General features: G+C 44.1%; 1 protein-coding gene across 3 annotated transcripts in view; it reads left to right on the top strand.

Moving 5' to 3' along the window:
- The window catches only part of sema3d (sema domain, immunoglobulin domain (Ig), short basic domain, secreted, (semaphorin) 3D), a 337,849-nt gene that overhangs the window by 137,614 nt on the left and 180,923 nt on the right, over window positions 1-19,312 (top strand). For 2 of the 3 annotated variants that reach the window (XM_070897059.1, XM_070897058.1), the window contains exon 4: window positions 18,798-18,860. In XM_070897059.1, coding sequence (XP_070753160.1) covers window positions 18,798-18,860 — 63 coding nt within the window. Of the gene's footprint in view, window positions 1-18,447; window positions 18,494-18,797; window positions 18,861-19,312 lie in introns of those variants that run through there. The other variant, XM_070897060.1, reaches the window with a different exon arrangement.

The following is a 19,312-nucleotide window of genomic DNA, read 5'->3' as shown; positions in this document are numbered from 1 at the left end:
ATATGGGGATCGGGCGGGAAAGTGGAGTTAGGGTCGATGATCAGCCATGGTCTTATTGAATGGCGGAGCAGGCTCAAGGGGCCGAATGGCTGACTCCTAATCCAATTTATTATGTCTTAACTGGTTAATCTGCAGCTTTGGGTTGGTTGAGAGTTTGGGTTGTATCCAGTCTTTCCAATACATCCGACTGAAAAGTGTGAGAAGAAATAAATTGGGCACATTTCAAACCTAAACTTTGGTAAGAACATAGAAGAGGAGTAAGCCATTCGGCCCCTCGAGCCTGCTCCACCATTCAATAAGATCACGGCTGATCTTCGACCTCAACTCCACTTTCCTGCACTATCCCCATATCCCTAATTCCCTTAATATCCAAAAATCTATCGATCTCAGCCTTGATTATACTCAATGACTGAGCCTCCACGGCCCTCTGGGGCAGAGAATTCCAAAGATTCTCCACCCTCTGAGTGAAAATATTTCTCCTCATCTCAGTCCTAAATGGCCGACCCCTTATCCTGAGACTGTGACCCCTGGTTCTAGACTCCCCAGCCCGGGGGAAACATCCTCCCTGCATCTACCCTGTAAAGTCCTGTAAGAATTTTGTGTGTTTCAATGAGATCATCTCTCGTTCTTCTAAACTTTAAAGAATATAGGCCTAGTCTACTCAATCTCTCCTCATAGGACAATCTCCCCCATCCCAGGAATCAGTCTGGTGATCCTTCATTGCACTCCCTCTATGGCAAGTATATCCTTCCCTAGGTAAGGAGACCAAAACTGTACAGAATGAGACCAAAATTGTACACAAGGTACATATTGTTGAAATCCAATAAGGCCTGAATGCATCTGATTGAAAGATCTGGGGAAATACAAAGCACATTGCTTACTTTCTTTATCCAGTGATCACATTTATTCACGGATTACACGCCTTATGGTGGGTAATGAGTGTCTAAATCATGAGGCATGAGGCATAAGGCATCACGACTGTATGGGACAGGCTGGGTGGACCAACTGAACTCTTCATGTCCAATATTTTTATATGTCCGTAGACTGTTCTGAAAGAGGCAAGTCAGAAGCAGTGCGCACTCGATGGGATTTGATTGTGAAGGCATATCACTGACATCTAATGTCAGGGAATCAGTACTGCAGCTTTTGGGCCACTGGGTCTATGTCACCTGGGGATACTTGTGTTTCCTTCGTTTGTACCTGACCCAGAGCCAGGAAGTCGCTGTGAGCTTGGCTTGACTTTCTCTTGTGATACCCACCATTTTTTAATTTTCAAATCCTTCTCTGTTCATTGTGGGAACACGGGGGCTGTGTGTCTGACATCACCATGCCTCACATCCACGCCTCTTGCTGCCTTCCTGTTAACAAAGTGACTTCTTTCAATGAGGAGAAGACAGCCAGGATAATGAGGCTTCCTCCAGATTAAATCAGCGGGGAGGAATTGAAACAAGAGATGATCAAGATAGAACAATGAGATTCTTTACTGGAAACCTTTGAAGAAAGTTACAACTGAGAACCTTTTGTGTCTATCTGCGTTTAGGGGTTGGGGTTCAGCCAAGATTCTTGCTGAGTGTAAACAAACCTTGCAGTGTTTCCAAATACTTCTGTAGTGCTAGCATCATTTCACCTTGGATTATGTGGCTGGGAATCAAGACTATTTGAACCATATCTTTTCCCGATGTTGGGGAAGTCCAGAACCAGGGGTCACAGTCTGAGGATAAGGGGTAAGCCATTTAGACCGAAATGAGGAGAAACTTCTTCACCCAGAGAGTGGTGAACCTGTGGAATTCTCTACCACAGAAAGTTGTTGAGGCCAGTTCGTTAGATATGTTCAAAAGGGAGTTCGATGTGGCCCTTACGGCTAAAGGGATCAAGTAGTATGGAGAGAAAACAGGAATGGGGTACTGAAGTTGCATGATCAGCCATGATCATATTGAATGGCGGTGCAGGCTCCAAGGGCCGAATGACCTCCTCCTGCACCTATTTTCTATGTTTCTATGTTATGCATTCTGTACTTTATTTCCTTAGTTATCTCCTCCCACTATACCTGGTATCCTCACCTGGTAGCAGTAGGCAGACTGGGCGAGCCCACTGATATCTCCATAATGTTGTTGGTGTCCTTGATGGGCCCTACACATTTGGCAGTGCTTGGCAGGGATTTGTGCTTCTTTTTGCCAGGCTGAATCAAAGGGTATAGAAGCACTGGAGAGGGTGAAAAATAGATTTACAAGGATGATACCAGAGTCAAGAGGTTATACCTATCAGGAAAGGCTGGGGCTCTTTTCTGTAGAAAAGAGAAGGCTAAGGAGTGACCCAGTAGAGGTCTTTAACACGATGAAGGGGTCTGTTAGGGTGGATGTAGAGAAGGTGTTTCCATTTGTGGAGGAGATCAATACTAGAGGCCAGCAATATAAGACAGTCACTAATAAACCCAATAGGGAATTGAGGAGAAACTTCTTTACCCAGAGAGTGGTGAGAATGTGGAACTTGCTGCCACAGGGAGGGGTTGAGACGAAGGGAAGCTGGATAAACACGAGAGAGAAAGGAATAGAAGGATAGGCTGATAGGGTGAGATGAAGAGGGATGGGAGGAAGGTCGAGTGGCACGGACCAGTTAGACCCAATGGCCGGTTTATCTGCTCCAAGTCATTTTATGTAAATGTAATTAACACGGAAGGTCCATTTAAATATCAGCCAGGAGTCCGGCCGGAACTCAAATCTCCCATCTCTGGGGTTATCAGCTCACAGAATGAATTCTACATGTAAAAAGAGTGGGATTCTGTAAACCATGTCAACATATTGGCAGCAGTGATGTGCGAGCATTGACTGACTCACATGACAAACACTCTCAATCAAGAAGGTGATGCTTTTATTTCCCTCCCCCCCCCCCCCCCCCCGCCTTTATTTTCAGTCTAAATTTCTACGCTCCGAATTAAATGTCACAAATCATTAAGCAATTGCGATGAACAGAGTAGGATTTGTGGTAGCAGAGCAGTGATCGAATGTTAAGTTGTGTCTGTGCAGTGTTTAGACTGTCTCAGGTTTGTGTTGGCTGCTTGCCCACTCGGCTGGGTTCCAGACTCCGCTGCAGGAGGAAGCCACACATTGAAAAGGATGGCTGGTCCTTCTGCTCCCTCACTGCGGCTGGCTGGCCTGCGAAACAGGGCAAAGGAGGCCAAACTAATCTACTTCTGAAGCAGTAGACATTTACAGCAGGAGATTACCGACTGGTGCCTCTGTCTTCTTCCGAGTATAAATACAGAGAAACTTTTCTCAGTGAGGGAGAAAACTTGCAACATATATTCACAAGTTCTGCGAAAGGTCATGCAAGGTTTAAATCTCAGATCCAGAAATTACAATTATCTGCTATAATTAATTCTCTTCGTTATCATTTTCAACTATCGGAAGGTCATGCATTTAATTTTTTTGAACTCTCAGTAATTGCAGTTTCTTGGAGCTAGCACAGTTTCAGACAGGACTCAATGAAGTCTCTTGATAATTTGAATGGTTCCTGCCCAGGACACTCACTCATGTTTTAATGTGTGTAATTCCTATTTTCACCCCTTTGTATCCTGCTCACAGACGGTGACATTCCTCACCGCTTTCCCCATAAGTTATCAAATATTAATTCAGCTCGTTTCTCACTGCATAAAACGTCATCTGATGTGTATCTGTTCAATCTATCAACTTGTTTATGTCCTCCTGAAGTCACTTCCGGTCCTCTTCAAAGCTAACTGCACTCCTTATTTTTGTCACATCTGCAAATGTTGTTCTACACCGGATATCCGAATCCAGATTGCTTCTATTTATTGAAGTGAGCCAGTGTGTGAGGGACAGTGTGTTTACATCCTTCCAGTTTGGAAAACATCCATGAATCACTGCTCTGTGTCCCGTGTCTGTCCATGCCATCACATTCTCTTTAATATGTGCCTGGATTTAATGAACAAGTCTTCTCTGTGGAACGCTATCAAATTCACTTTGAAAACCTTTGTCCATTGCATTTTCTTTATCAATACGCTCCATTATTTCCTCAAAGAACTCTATATTAAATTTGTCAGACTCAACTTGCCTTTTTCAAATCTGTGCTAGCTGTCCTTAATCCACGTTTTTCAAGGTGAATATGAATTTTATCTCGTAGTTTTATCTTATACTGTAGTTTCTAGAAGCTTGCTCATTACCGCTGTTAGGGTGGCTGGTTTAGAGTTACCTGCTCTATCTTCTCTCTTTTTTGAACAGAGGTGTTGCATTGGCAATGTTCCAGACCTTGGGCACAATTTCCACATCCAAAGATATTTGAAACTTTGCAGTCAAAGTCTTTCTCTCTCGCCTTCTCTGTCTCGCCTTCTCTCTCTCTCTCTCTCTCTCTCTCTCTCTCTCTCTCTCACACCGTGCATCTCTTGCCTTCTCTCTCCTCTCTCGCCTTCTCTCTCCTCTCTCCTCTCTCGCCTTCTCTCTGTCTCTCGCCTTCTCTCTGTCTCTCGCCTTCTCTCTGTCTCTCGCCTTCTCTCTGTCTCTCGCCCTCTCTCTCGCCGTCTCTCTCTCTCTCGCCGTCTCTCTCTCTCTCGCCGTCTCTCTCTCTCTCGCCGTCTCTCTCTCTCTCGCCTTCTCTCTCTCTCTCTCGCCTTCTCTCTCTCGCCTTCTCTCTCTCTCTCTCTCTCTCTCTCTCTCTCTCTCTCTCTCTCTCTCTCTCTTGCCTTTGCAGTCAGTCTTCTGGGTGTGCGGCGATAAAGGGGCGTGTATGCATGGTGATAACGTCATTGCCGAGCATGCCCCTTTGTGCCCCGGGGATCCCAGCATCCCTTGGGAGCACTGTATATAAGCCAGTCCTTAAGGCCTGTTACTCATTCTGGAGTGTCTTAATAAAGACTGAGGCCACTGTCACTTTAACCTCTCTGTGTGCAGTCTCATCTGTGTTAGGAACACAATAGCAGTGTGAGCTGTGAGGGGGAAGCTAAGAGGCTGCAGGGTGACTTGGACAGGTTAGGTGAGTGGGCAAATGCATGGCAGATGCAGTATAATGTGGATAAATGTGAGGTTATCCACTTTGGGGGCAAAAACACGAAGACAGAATATTATCTGAATGGCGGCAGTTTAGGAAAAGGGGAGGTGCAACGAGACCTGGGTGTCATGGTTCATCAGTCATTGAAAGTTGTCATACAGGTACAGCAGGTGGTGAAGAAGGCAAATGGTATGTTGGCCTTCATAGCTAGGGGATTTGAGTATCGGAGCAGGGAGGTCTTACTGCAGTTGTACAGGGCCTTAGTGAGGCCTCACCTGGAATATTGTATTCAATTTTGGTCTCCTATTCTGAGGTAGGACATTCTTGCTTTTGAGGGAGTGCAGCAAAGGTTCACCAGACTGAATCCAGGGATGGCTGGACTGACATATGAGGAAAGACTGGATCAACTGGGCCTTTATACATTGGAGTTTAGAAGGATGAGAGGGGATCTCATAGAAACGTATAAGATTCTGACGGGACGGGACAGGTTAGATGCCGGTAGAATGTTCCCGATGTTGGGGAAGTCCAGAACCAGGGGACACAGTCTTAGGATAAGGGTTAGGCTATTTAGGACTGAGATGAGGAGAAACTTCTTCACTCAGAGAGTTGTTAACCTGTGGAATTCCCTGCCGCAGAGAGTTGTTGAGTCCAGTTCATTGGATATATTCAAGAGGGAGTTAGATACGGCCCTTATGGCTAAAGGGATCAAGGGGTATGGAGAGAAAGCAGGAAAGGGGTACTGAAGGAATGATCAGCCATGATCTCATTGAATGGTGGTGCAGACTCGAAGGGCCGAATGGCCTACTTCTGCACCCATTTTCTATGTTTCTATACTTTTTCATCCACTTACTCAATACTGCTCAAAGAAACCTGTGTCACAGAATGTAAAGTGTCTGGGCAGCATCACGTTTCTGCACAGTAGCATAGAGGTTGTATTTTGCAGTGCACCTTCTGATTCACTTGGAGAATCTTTAATGTACTGGCAATGAGCGAGTGGCATTTTGAAAGACTTGCAATTTTGCGGTTAGTAATGGGAATTTGAAAGATCTTAACGTGGCCTTTATGTTTAGAGAGTGCCTGCATTTACTTCGTCAGTAAATTGATAGTCGACATACAGTATTAAAGAACCCAAATGCGACTATTCTTAAAATGCAAAGGCCTGTGCACGCATTATGTTTCCTTTCACGATTTGTGGCTGAGTGGGATCTCTCGAGGCAGACTCACTCTCTCTGGTCCAGCGTCCAGTGACACAATCTGTTTTCTTTGTTGCCTTATCCTTCTGTCTGTACTCTGGTGTCAGTCATAATCACTTCATTTTAACTCCGTAATAAATGCCTGTAAGCAGTTCATAAGCCAACTATTGTTTGTTTGCCCTTAATAGAGGGAGGGGTGTCTTAACTCAGTCAAGCATATTGTATCAGAGCTTTCCCTGGATATAAAAGAACCCCTTTGTTTTCTTTCAATCAGAAGTCAATTTTTGTACTGAATTTGATAATAGTGAAAGTACTTATCATTGATTTAGTGCCAAGATAAGCTGTCTGGAGCTTCATGCTGGGCAGATTTGTTAATGTATGAGTGTACAACACAGCACATTGCCCCGTTGCAAAGGAGAACCTTTTCTTTCTCTTTGGTGAGATGAAATAAAAACAAATAAAGTGTAATGTATTTGCTTCATGGGTTCTTTGCTTAAGAATTCATAGCAACACATTGCTATAAAGAACTAGTTGGTTTATTAACAAAGGTTTAACAATTACACTACACATTATCGGTTCATCCACTAGGCTCACAACTGCATACCTCATTATGGATGACCTAGACCTAACTGACTGGACTTTTACTGAGTCGTGAACATCATGTGGCTGTCTAAGCCACTCACAATGGAGCATACTCTCAGCTTACTCTAGGTGAAAGGCTTATTGAACCTTTTAAGAATCATACCAATATGGTATTTAAATGTTTTAGCGGAGCTCCGTTATCATTCCATCAGCTGCTTCGGGTGTCTATTGAATCCTTAGAAATGGCCTTGACCATCTCGAGCTATTGCAGATTGCAACGACGGACTTCACATGTTGCATGTTACTAAGAGCTCTTATTCCTGACAAGGCTTGTGAGCTGCTATGACAGGAGGACTGCTCTGCAACGATGTCATGCTGGATGTATTCACAAACCTGCTTTAAGTAGGCGATGGTATAGCAAGCTCTACCAAAGTGCTGCACTTGAAATGGTTGAACATGATTTTATTGGCATGATTTAGCACACAAGTGACCCCCATTCTCAGCTGAGTTGTTCAAAGGGGGTCTTTAGCCTCCCCAGAGGAAGGGCCATAATTCAGCCGATAACTCATTCCATCTTTGGTCCTGTGTATTTCTCATCAGCCAAATGAAGTTGGTCGTGACCACTTGATATTTAGAAGCCCAGCTCATGATTGGTTTGCTTGACACTACTTTGAAATATGAATCGGTACCTCAGTTGTGTGCACATGGACCAACACACACATTCAATGAATATATCATTTAAAAAAAACTAGATTATTCTGAGGCAAGGCAGCTGAACTTCCAATCAGGTTTGACTCAAATTCAGGGGCCTGAGAACAGGTCAAAGGCCACTAATTTTCAGTTTTCATGGAAAAATAGAGGGAATGGCAGAATATAATCACCAAAAAACACTGCCAGCCGTGGCTCAGTGGGCAGCACTCTCACCTCTGAGTCAGAAGGTTGTGGGTTCAAGTCCCACTCCAGGGTCTTGAGCACAAAGTTCTAGGCTGACACTCCAGTGCAGTGCTGAGGGAGTGCTGCACTGTCAGAGGAGCTGTCTTTCGGATGAGCAGTTAAACCGAGGTCCTGTCTGCTCTCAGGTGGATGTAAAAGATCCCTTGACACTATTTCGAAGAAGAGCAGGGGAGTTCTCCCCGGTGTCCAGGCCAATATTTAACCCTAAATCAACATTACTAAAACAGATTATCTGGTCATTATCACATTACTGTTTGTGGGAGCTTGCTGTGCGCAAGTTGGCTGCCGTGTTTCCCACATTACAACAGTACTACACTTCAAAAGTACTTCATTGGCTGTAAAGTGCTTCGAGACGTCCGGTGGTTCTGAAAGATGCTATATAAATGCAAGTCTTTCTTTTCAAAAATCCTGGGATAACCCATGTAATAAAAACAAAATATAATTTATTCCATCATTATAAACTTTATAAATGGAGATGTTTGTGTAACGTGATTTTCAAAACACCAGTAGAAATTCTGGAATTCCATGCTGTTAACATGTAATTTTACTTATCCAGTCACCAATAATGGCCCCAGTTATCTGTCATCGTTTGATTTGAATCTTGCAGGAAAGGTAAAAAGTGCAAGGAATTATCAGGGCCAGAGTGGTATCCTGGATTGTTTCCATTGCCTAGGAAGGTCGCAGAGGAATTTTCCATTTCCCCAAATTGGCCTGGATTTTTAAAAATCTTTTTTTGCCTCTCTCAGGAGATCAGATTGTTTCGAGCGGGGTAGAGAGAGTGTATATTGTGATACACAAGGTATCGGGATTGAGAGAGAGAGGCTGGATGAAATAGTGGGCCTTTACCGACCCATCATTGTTCATCTGTCCAAAAGGATAGAGGCAGAAATTCATCGTACAATGAATCAAAAGTGTATTCTGGACATCGCCCTGATACCACAATTCTCCAGATGTTGGCCCACCCACTTCTTTCGCTAATCTGATAGAAACTTTTAAAGTTTAGATGAGGAGATTGACTCTTGAAGTAATGCCAATTTAAAGTGCACTTGACATGACCACACAGATATAGGTCTAAGTTCTCAATGCATCATTTGCACAAATTGAAATGGCTGATTTTTAAAGAAACAATCAAGGTTTTGACAATATTGCTATGGATGTAGTTGAATTTCATTCGATTAATTTATTACATCTAATACAGAATAGGAACAAATGCCTTTGAGTGTATGTCTCTATCATTTACAATGAATTAATAGTTTAATTACACCATTAAAACACATTCTTAGCTCCATGCTTTATATGCAGGCCTTGAATCTGGGCCTCCCCATGGTCACTATCAGACCTCGATGTTGTCAGCTTGCTTTCTTCCTTTTGATAGAAGGTGCTGTCATACAATTCCTATCTAATCTCCCATCCAAGAGGTTCTGAAACCTGCCCAATCAGTGAGCAGAATTTGAATGTCATTTGGGTTAGTATTCAGGTTAATGACATAGGAACAGGAGGAGGCCATTCAGCCCCTCGAGCCTGTTCCACCATTCAATTACTTCATGGCTGATCTTTTTTCTAACTCCATTTACTTACCTTTGTTCCATATCCCTTGATATCTTTACCTTAAAAAAAAAAATTGGTGCCCTATCTGCCAAGTGTCCGCCTCAAAAAATTCAACTAGATTAGTCAGACATAACCTGTCCTTCACAAATGCATGCTGACTTTCTTTAATCAGCTTATACTGCCCAAGTGCTCAGTCACTCTTGCCTCTGATGCTCAATTGCAGTAACGTCCCCACATTTGATGCTAATCTGACAGGTTTGTAATTATCTGGTTTCTCCCTCCCTCCCTTCTTAAATAATGGAGCGACATTAGCAATTTTACAACCCAAAGGCACAAGTGCTGAATCTAGGGAGCTTTAGAAGATTGTGATTACATCAATCTGCAATTTCCTCACCTAGTTCTCTTCATCTCCTGGGGTGGAAATCAGGTCTTGGGGATTTGTTAACCTTAATTCCCATTATTTTCTCCATTACCATGTTTTAACTTGTATTATCATAGAATCTTAGAATGATACAGCACAGAAAGAGGCGATTTGGCTCCTTGTGCCTGTGCTGGCTCTTTGGTAGAATGATCCAATTAATCCCACTACCCCGCTCTTCCCCCATAACCCTGTATTTTTTTCCTCCTTCAAGTATTTATCCAATTCCCTTTTGAAAGTTACTATTGAATCTGCTTCCACCGCCCTTTCAGGCAGTGCATTTCCGATCTCAACAACTCGCTGTGTAAAAATAATGTTATTTCATAAAGTACCCTTGATTAAATCTTAAAAGCTCCTTGACTTATTTTTAAGTTCCTTTGTATTCCATCCTCTTCCTCCCTCAGATACAAAGTACTAATTTAACACATCTACCATTTCATTTTTATCCATTATAGTCCATCTGCATTTGTCTTTACCACAATTTTTATCATAATATATTTAGAAACACCTTTGCTGTTAGTTTTCATGTCTCTTGCAAGTTTTTAAAATATTCCTTTTCACCACTTTGCTGCTTTTTATAACTTTCCCAGTCTGCTTAATTTCCATATTTCCTTGCATTTGTGTGAAAGAAAGACTTGCATTTATGTTATATATGCAGATTATAGATATACTCTTTGTGTAGTCACTGTATAGTTGCATAAGATGGTGACTCGTTTACCTGATGTACTATCAATAAGGTTTGCACTGTGTATATACTAAGCTGGCACCACTAGAGGGTGCAACTGGTGGAGACCAGGGTTTCCTGCCCTGGTGGCTGCCTCACTCTGGAGTTACGAATAAAGGACCAAGGTCACTACAGTTTGAGTACAACACATTGTCTCGTGAAGTCATTCATAAGTACATCACAGACATAACACTTTATATAGCGACTTTCACAACTTGCGACATCCCAAAGTGCTTTACAGCCAATGAAATACTTATGGAATATAGTCATTGATGTAATATGGGAAATGCAGCAACCAATTTGCGCACAGCAAGCTCCCACAAACAACAATGTGATAACCAGATAATCTTTTTTTGTTACGTTAATTGAGGAATAAATATTGGCCAGGTCACTGCGGATAACTCCCCTGCTCTTCTTTGAAATAGTGCCGTGGGATCTTTTATGTCCACCTGAGAGAGCAGATGGGGCCTCAGTTTAATGTCTTATCTGAAAGACGGCACCTCCGGCAGTGCAGCGCTCCCTCAGTACTGCACTGGAGTGCAAGCCTAGGTTTACGTGCTCAAGTCCCTGGACCTGACTCAGGCAAGGGTGCTGCCCACTGAGCCACAGCTGAAATTCTTTTTGCGACTATTCGATTAGCTGCATACTGTCTCTTATCTCATCTGTTGACCATAGTGGCTTAACTACACTTGGAGTGTTTTCATTTTATGGGTATGTGCAGGTTTCTTATCATACCAGATACTTCTTCAAATACTTCCAATTGTTTGGCTATAAGTTCACTCGTTAACACATTAACATAGAAACATAGAAAATAGGTGCAGGAGCAGGCCATTCAGCCCTTCTAGCCTGCACCGCCATTCAATGAGTTCATGGCTGAACATGAAACTTCAGTACCCCCTTCCTGCTTTCTCGCCATAACCCTTGATCCCCCGAGTAGTAAGGACTTCATCTAACTCCCTTTTGAATATATTTAGTGAATTGGCCTCAACTACTTTCTGTGGTAGAGAATTCCACAGGTTCACCACTCTCTGGGTGAAGAAGTTTCTCCTCATCTCGGTCCTAAATGGCTTACCCCTTATCCTCAGACTGTGACCCCTGGTTCTGGACTTCCCCAACATTGGGAACATTCTTTCTGCATCTAACCTGTCTAAACCCGTCAGAATTTTAAACGTTTCTATGAGGTCCCCTCTCATTCTTCTGAACTCCAGTGAATACAATCCCAATTGATCCAATCTTTCTTAATAGGTCAGTCCCGCCATCCCGGGAATCAGTCTGGTGAACCTTCGCTGCACTCCCTCAATAGCAAGAATGTCCTTCCTCAAGTTAGGAGACCAAAACTGGTCATTATCACATTGCTGTGTGTGGGAGCTTGCTGTGCGCAAATTGTCTGTTGTGTTTTCTACATTGCAACAGTGACTACCCTTCAAAAAGTACCTCATTGGTTGTAAAGTGCTTTTGATGTCCTGAGGCCATGAAAGGCGCTATATAAATGCAGATCTTTCCCTCCTTCCTCCTTCCCTCCTTCTCCCCTTCCCTTTCTCCTTCTCTCCTTCCCTTCCTCCTTCTCTCCTTCCTTCCCTTCCTTCCTTCCCTCCTTCACTCCCTCATCTCTTTGACATTTGCTTTTCTTAAATTTAAAACCCGGGTTTGTGTCTGCCCTCACCCTCTGAAGTCCATTGCCAGATTGATTTAGATTATGGTCACTCTTTGCAAGATGTTTCCAGTAAAGTGGACAAGGGAGAACCAGTTGATGTGGTATATTTGGACTTTCAGAAGGCTTTCGACAAGGTCCCACACAAGAGATTAATGTGCAAAGTTAAAGCACATGGGATTGGGGGTAGTGTGCTGATGTGGATTGAGAACTGGTTGTCAGACAGGAAGCAAAGAGTAGGAGTAAATGGGTACTTTTCAGAATAGCAGGCAGTGACTAGTGGGGTACCGCAAGGTTCTGTGCTGGGGCCCCAGCTGTTTACATTGTACATTAATGATTTAGATGAGGGGATTAAATGTAGTATCTCCAAATTTGCGGATGACACTAAGTTGGGTGGCAGTGTGAGCTGCGAGGAGGATGCTATGAGGCTGCAGAGTGACTTGGATAGGTTAGGTGAGTGGGCAAATGCATGGCAGATGAAGTATAATGTGGATAAATGTGAGGTTATCCACTTTGGTGGTAAAAACAGAGAGACAGACTATTATCTGAATGGTGACAGATTAGCAACGAGACCTGGGTGTCATGGTACATCAGTCATTGAAGGTTGGCATGCAGGTACAGCAGGCGGTTAAGAAAGCAAATGGCATGTTGGCCTTCATAGCGAGGGGATTTGAGTACAGGGGCAGGGAGGTGTTGCTACAGTTGTACAGGGCCTTGGTGAAGCCACACCTGGAGTATTGTGTACAGTTTTGGTCTCCTAACTTGAGGAAGGACATTCTTGCTTATTGAGGGAGTGCAGCGAAGATTCACCAGACTGATTCCCGGGATGGTGGGATGACCTATCAAGAAAGACTGGATCAACTGGGCTTGTATTCACTGAAGTTCAGAAGAATGAGAGGGGACCTCATAGAAACGTTTAAAATTCTGACGGGTTTAGACAGGTTCGATGGAGGAAGAATGTTCCCAATGTTGGGGAAGTCCAGAACCAGGGGACACAGTCTAAGGATAAGGGGTAAGCCATTTAGGACCGAGATGAGGAGAAACTTCTTCACCCAGAGAGTGGTGAACCTGTGAAATTCTCGACCACAGAAAGTAGTTGAGGCCAATTCACTAAATATATTCAAAAGGGAGTTAGATGAAGTCCTTACTACTAGGGGGATCAAAGGGTATGGCGAGAAAGCAGGAAGGGGGTACTGAAGTGCATGTTCAGCCATGAACTCATTGAATGGCGGTGCAGGCTAGAGGGGCTGAATGGCCTACTCCTGCACCTATTTTCTATGTTTCTATGTGCCGATTAATTACTCATCAATAAACCCAGAATGGCCTATTCCCTTGTTGGTTCTAAAGCATATTGTTCCAGAAAACCATCTCAAATACATTCGAGAAATACATTGAGTTTACTACTTGAGCTGTTCTGCGTCTCCAAGTCGATGTGAAAATTAAAATCTCCCATTATAACCACTTTATTTTGAAACATGTTTCCCCAATCTCCATATTTATACATCCCCCACGACACCACTACTATCAGCACTCCTACCAGAATCCTGAATCCTTTGCTATTCCTTAACTATCCCCATAGTGATTCTACTGCCTGGTTACCCTCACTGAAAACCTTTTCTTTCTACTGTGGTAATTGTGCCTTTATCAATACTGCAACTTCACTACTCTCCCGATGTCTCTGTCCTTTCTAACGATCCTCTGGCCTGTAATATTTAGCTCCAATATTGCTCTGATGGTATCCAGGTCTTGAACTACTGTATCATATCCTTTAAGCAGAAGTTTTGTTTTTAACTCCCTTGTTTAATTTCTTCTCCTGCCCCAGGTTATGGAGTTAAATACTGTACTGGGCCTATCGGACCACCTAAATAATCGAGTATTTATGGGAAATTGCAGAACTTGAAATTTTCCAGCCAACAGCTGTATGTTCTGAAGCATCTTGAACTCATAAAAACTGACTTGTCCCCAATTACTGATTTTTTTCCGACTATTCATAGGAAAGAACATTTTTATGTCCGCTATTGCTCTCTCTCCATCGCTGAACTCCACCTTTCTTTGCTCTCCCTCCCTCTCCCTCCCTCCTTCTCCCTCCCTCTCTCCCCCCTCTCTCTCCCCCCTCTCTCTCCCCCCTCTCTCTCCCCCCTCTCTCTCCCCCCTCTCTCTCCCCCCTCTCTCTCTCCCCCCTCTCTCTCTCCCCCTCTCTCTCTCCCCCTCTCTCTCTCCTCCCTCTCTCTCCTCCCTCTCCCTCCCTCCCTCCCTCTCCCTCTCTCTCTCATGAATCCCATTTAGTAACGTGTCTTGTGGATCCCATAACTTAAAATTGACATTCAGATTTATTAATGGTTTGATCATTTAAAAATACGCAGTTTCAGGTGTTACCACTGCACTAATAGGAATGGAGAAATTCGGGTAAAAATGCTTATAAAGTGACTTTGGAAACAATTTTGGAGTTTTCATATTTTGTGATGTTGAGAAGCGAGTTTTGTGTGACGACTACTTCATAAAGAAAACTGGTCTTCGGAAAAAAGTATAATAAGTGGTTGAAAAGTGAAAAATATTAGCACCTTATTACCTGCCGTGTTACTGGACAAAAGGTGAGATTTCATGCTTCAACTGTTACAATAAAATATTTAATTTTCTTGTTACCATCTCAGCATAGCATCCTGCACAATCAGCTTGCAACAATATGCCAGCTACTGTGTGTCCAAGGCAATCAGTGTCAGCATCCAACAGTACAGTATTTCTTTGTCCTTAACACTTATGTCAGGAAGTTAAAAAATCGAGAAACCACAAAATGCATCGAAGGAACAAGTCTTTAAATGGAAAGAATGTTTAATACATTGCAAGCTTCCATGTCTCAAATCAATTCTCCCTTGGCTCAAACCCAGAATTTTCCAACAAAAACATTTCTGTCAACAGGAAACAATGACACGGTATCAGCAGGCTGTCTGATCATTTCAGTTTTGAAATGTGGTGCCCGATTATGAAAAATATATCTGAGTAGACCAAGATGAGCTTCCCAGTTACCTTTACTCTGTAGCTTGCTTTCTACGTGTTTTGTTTTGGCAGTTACTTGTATTTTAAATGCCAACCTTTCGATATATTGCTGTTTCCAGAGTAACAGGGCTGGATTCAGCGACGGGGTTTAAGGTTGATTAAGGTGCATCTGTCAGTTTGTGAGCGAGCTTTGTGAATTTAAACACTGGATCCAGGTATTTTATTTATGCAAACAGAAACAGGAGGGAAGTTATTTACCCCAAATATAGTTCCAGCTGCTTCAAGATTATTTTTCCACTTTTAGCCTGCTTGGTGATAACATTCTGATTTTATGTTTGGATAGATGCAGAGAAGTTAATGAATTATTTTGACATTTTTCCTTCAGAAAGAATACATACACATCAAAGTAGAGATTACTGTTCGTATTGCTAGTGGGAAAATGTTTAACACGTTCATGTGATATTCATCCTTCTCCCTGGCCACTGAAGCTCAACCAGACTGTTCACAACCGTGGCATCCTATTTGACCCTGAGATGAGCTTCCGAGCACATCTCCACTTCATCACCAAGTCCGCCTGTTTCCCCCTCCATAACATCGCCCGTCTCCGCTCCCCCTCCGTAACATCGCCCGTCTTCGCTCCCCCTCCGTAACATCACCCATCTCCGCTCCCCCTCCGTAACATCGCCCGTCTCCGCTCCCCCTCCGTAACATCGCCCATCTCCGCTCCTGCCTCAGCTCATCTGCTGCTATAGACCTTATCCATGCCTTTGTTACCTCCAGACTTGACTATTCCAACACACTCCTGGCTGGGCTCCTGTCTTCCACCATCCGCAAACTTAAGCTCATCTAAAACTCTGCTGCCCACATAGTAACTCGCACCAAGTCCCATTCACCCATCACCCCTGTGCATGCTGCCCCGTGTCCTAACTCACACCAAGTCCCGCTCACCCATCACCCCTGTGCATGCTGCCCCGTGTCCTAACTCACACCAAGTCCCGCTCACCCATCACCCCTGTGCTCGCTGCCCCGTGTCCTAACTCACACCAAGTCCCGCTCACCCATCACCCCTGTGCTCGCTGCCCCGTGTCCTAACTCACACCAAGTCCCGCTCACCCATCACCCCTGTGCTCGCTGCCCCGTGTCCTAACTCGCACCCAGTCCCGCTCACTCATCACCACCTGTGCTCACTGCCCCGTGTCCTAACGCGCACCGAGTCCCATTCACTCATCACCACCTGTGCTCACTGCCCCGTGTCCTAACTCACACCAAGTCCCATTCACCCATCACCACCTGTGCTCACTGCCCCGTGTCCTAACGCGCACCGAGTCCCATTCACCCATCGCCACCTGTGCTCACTGCCCCGTGTCCTAACTCACACCAAGTCCCATTCACCCATCACCCCCTGTGCTCACTGCCCCGTGTCCTAACGCGCACCGAGTCCCATTCACCCATCGCCACCTGTGCTCACTGCCCCGTGTCCTAACGCGCACCGAGTCCCATTCACCCATCACCCCCTGTGCTCACTGCCCCGTGTCCTAACTCACACCGAGTCCCATTCACCCATCACCCCTGTGCTCGCTGCCCCGTGTCCTAACTCACACCCAGTCCCATTCACCCATCACCCCCTGTGCTCACTGACCTACATTGCCTGCCAGACTAGCAACGCTTCGCTTTTAAAATTCTCATCCTTGTTTTCAAATCCCTCCATGGCCTCGCCCCTCCCTATCTCTGCAATCTCCTCCAGCCCCACAACCCCCCGAGATCTCTGTGCTCCTTCAATTTTGGCGTCTTGGACATCGCTGATTTTAATCGTTCCACCACTGGCGGCCGTGCCTTCAGCTGCCTGAGCCCGAAGCTCAGGAATTCCTTACCTAAACATCTCTACCTCTCTCTGCTCCTTTAAAACACTCCTTAAAACCAATACTTGTCTATTTCCACAGATGTTGCCTGACCTGCTGGGTATTTCCAGTATTTTCTGTTTTTATTTGAGATCTCCAGCATCCGCAGTACTTTATGTTTGTACTAATATCTCCTTATGTGGCTTGGAATCAATTTTTTTCTCTCTATACTCCTGTGAAACACGTTGGGACATTTTACCACATTAAAGGCGCTATATAAATACAAGTTGTTTTATTTTAAATGGGATAACACCTTTGTAAAATATCACAAACATGTTTAGCTTAAAGAAAGACCGAGCTTGCATTTATACACTATCCTTCACATTCTCGGGACATGCCAACCTGCTTCACAGCAAATACTTTGTTGAAGTGCACTCACTGTTGTAATATAGGAAAACGCAGCAACCAATTTGCGCACAGCAAGCTCCCACAAACAGCAGTGGGATAAATGGCCATATAATATGTTTTGGTTTACGAGATGCTGCCAGAGTGATAAACACTGGCCAGGAATACTCCTCTGCTCATTGAATAATGCCTGTGGATCTTCGACATTCACCTGAGAGAATGCAAGTGCTGGCCGAGATTATGTGCTGAGATCATGGAGTGGAGCTTCGAACTCAGAGCCGAGAGTGTTCCCACTGAGCCAAGGCTCATACCTGTCCCAGAAGGCAATAGGTTGACACCTAGGACTAGTTGACATGGTTTCTGGCGATGCCACATTGTTTCGGATAAATCGGTTTAGACCACAGTTCCTGGAGTTTGGCTGGAAATTGACTGAAATACAGAATTTATCATTCTTCAAATCACAATACAAAACAGATAACCAGTAAAACACAGCAGTTTGACCTCCATCCATTTATAGTCAAGGGCTAGAGATTTTACTCGGGCTCAAGCAAACGATTTGCAGTTTCCTAAAAACATTTTGTTTCTCACCAATAGTTTATTAATGAATGGATTTGCATCGAGTGGTTGAGTTAGACGTTGCCCAGAGGCAGCGATTGTTCTTGAATCTCTTATATAATATATAGTCTCTCTAATCTCTCCTGCCTTCCACCCTATCACAGACCTTCCCTTTTGTTCTTTCTGCCCGTCCCCCTTTCCGTGCTTAAGAATCTGCTCTTTTCCAACACTCGGTAGTTCCGACAACCCAAAACTCTGTTTCTCTCCACAAATGCTGCCTGACCTGCTGAGATTTCCAGCATTCTCTGTTTTTATTTCAGATTCCAGCATCTGCAGGTTTTTGCCTTTGTTTTGTGTTCTTGAATGTTGTGTTTGTTCCTCAAACTGAAAGAAATCATTTGTACAGCGTGTTGCAAATAAACTGAAAATAGAACCCAGTGACTATCAGTGTTGGAAATGCCCATCTACTATTGTTACAGGATCCTGTATGTGAAAGTAACCCTTCGGTATCTCGTCCAATTGACCATTCCTCACATGTAAGCCTCGACAGTGTCTATCTGTAGGCCAATAGACCCACGCCCCGATCCTTTGTTCATCCAAGGACCATGCACTCTCTGGGATAGCAATCAGAAGGTGAATGCTGCTTGATTACTTCTTACTCCTCGCCAAGGGATATTGGGGGGGGGGGCGGGCAGCGGGTTGAGGCCTATCATAGTGCCCTTACTGAAATCTTGGTTGAGATCAACTTATTGAAGGCGAGAGCCAGAAGCAACCCGAGCTGTCCGGCTCCACACCACGTTACCCACTGAGCTATCCGGGAAGCTCAACTCTGATTGTGTTTCAGGATTGCATAGACCCTTATTTTGTTCAGGAAAAAACAGCAAACCAGTTCTGTGATAGAGTGCTCACATCTGAAAAGGATATCTTTATTTTACAGATTCACTGGCCTGGAACCAAAGAAAGAGTTGAAATGTGCCGACTAACTGGGAAACATCCCATGGTAAGTATCAGTGTAGTTGTCCATTTCATTCAATCTGAAATAACAAGAGAAAATATGAGAAATATGTGGTAGGTCAGTCAATCTCTTAAAGCAGAAAAGACGATTTAACTTTTCAGTAGAAACTCTGTCAGAAAATGTACTTCAGCTGTGTTCTAGTACTTCTGAGTAGAGGATGTGAGTATACTTAGATCGGCAGATCCTGGAATGAGAAGATGAGTTTAGAATGTTTGTTTTGCACCCCTGCAATTTCTGGAATAGAGTTGAATTTGAATTTGTTCCAAACATAACCGGTCAAAGTCCATGCCCATTATCGATCTCTCTGAACTCCAGCTTTGCCTCAATCTAAAGGTAATGTTTCTTGATAAATTGGAATCTATAATTGGGCGGATTTGCCTTGCGCCCCGATTGGGGGCGTTAACCTGCTCGGGGCGGGGCTTCCTGTGCCCGCCGCA

This window comes from Pristiophorus japonicus, chromosome 13 (assembly GCF_044704955.1).
Source record: "Pristiophorus japonicus isolate sPriJap1 chromosome 13, sPriJap1.hap1, whole genome shotgun sequence".
Classification (NCBI taxonomy): domain Eukaryota; kingdom Metazoa; phylum Chordata; class Chondrichthyes; family Pristiophoridae; genus Pristiophorus; species Pristiophorus japonicus.
Note: the sequence above shows the minus strand (reverse complement) of the source record. Positions and strands in the feature narration are given on the sequence as shown.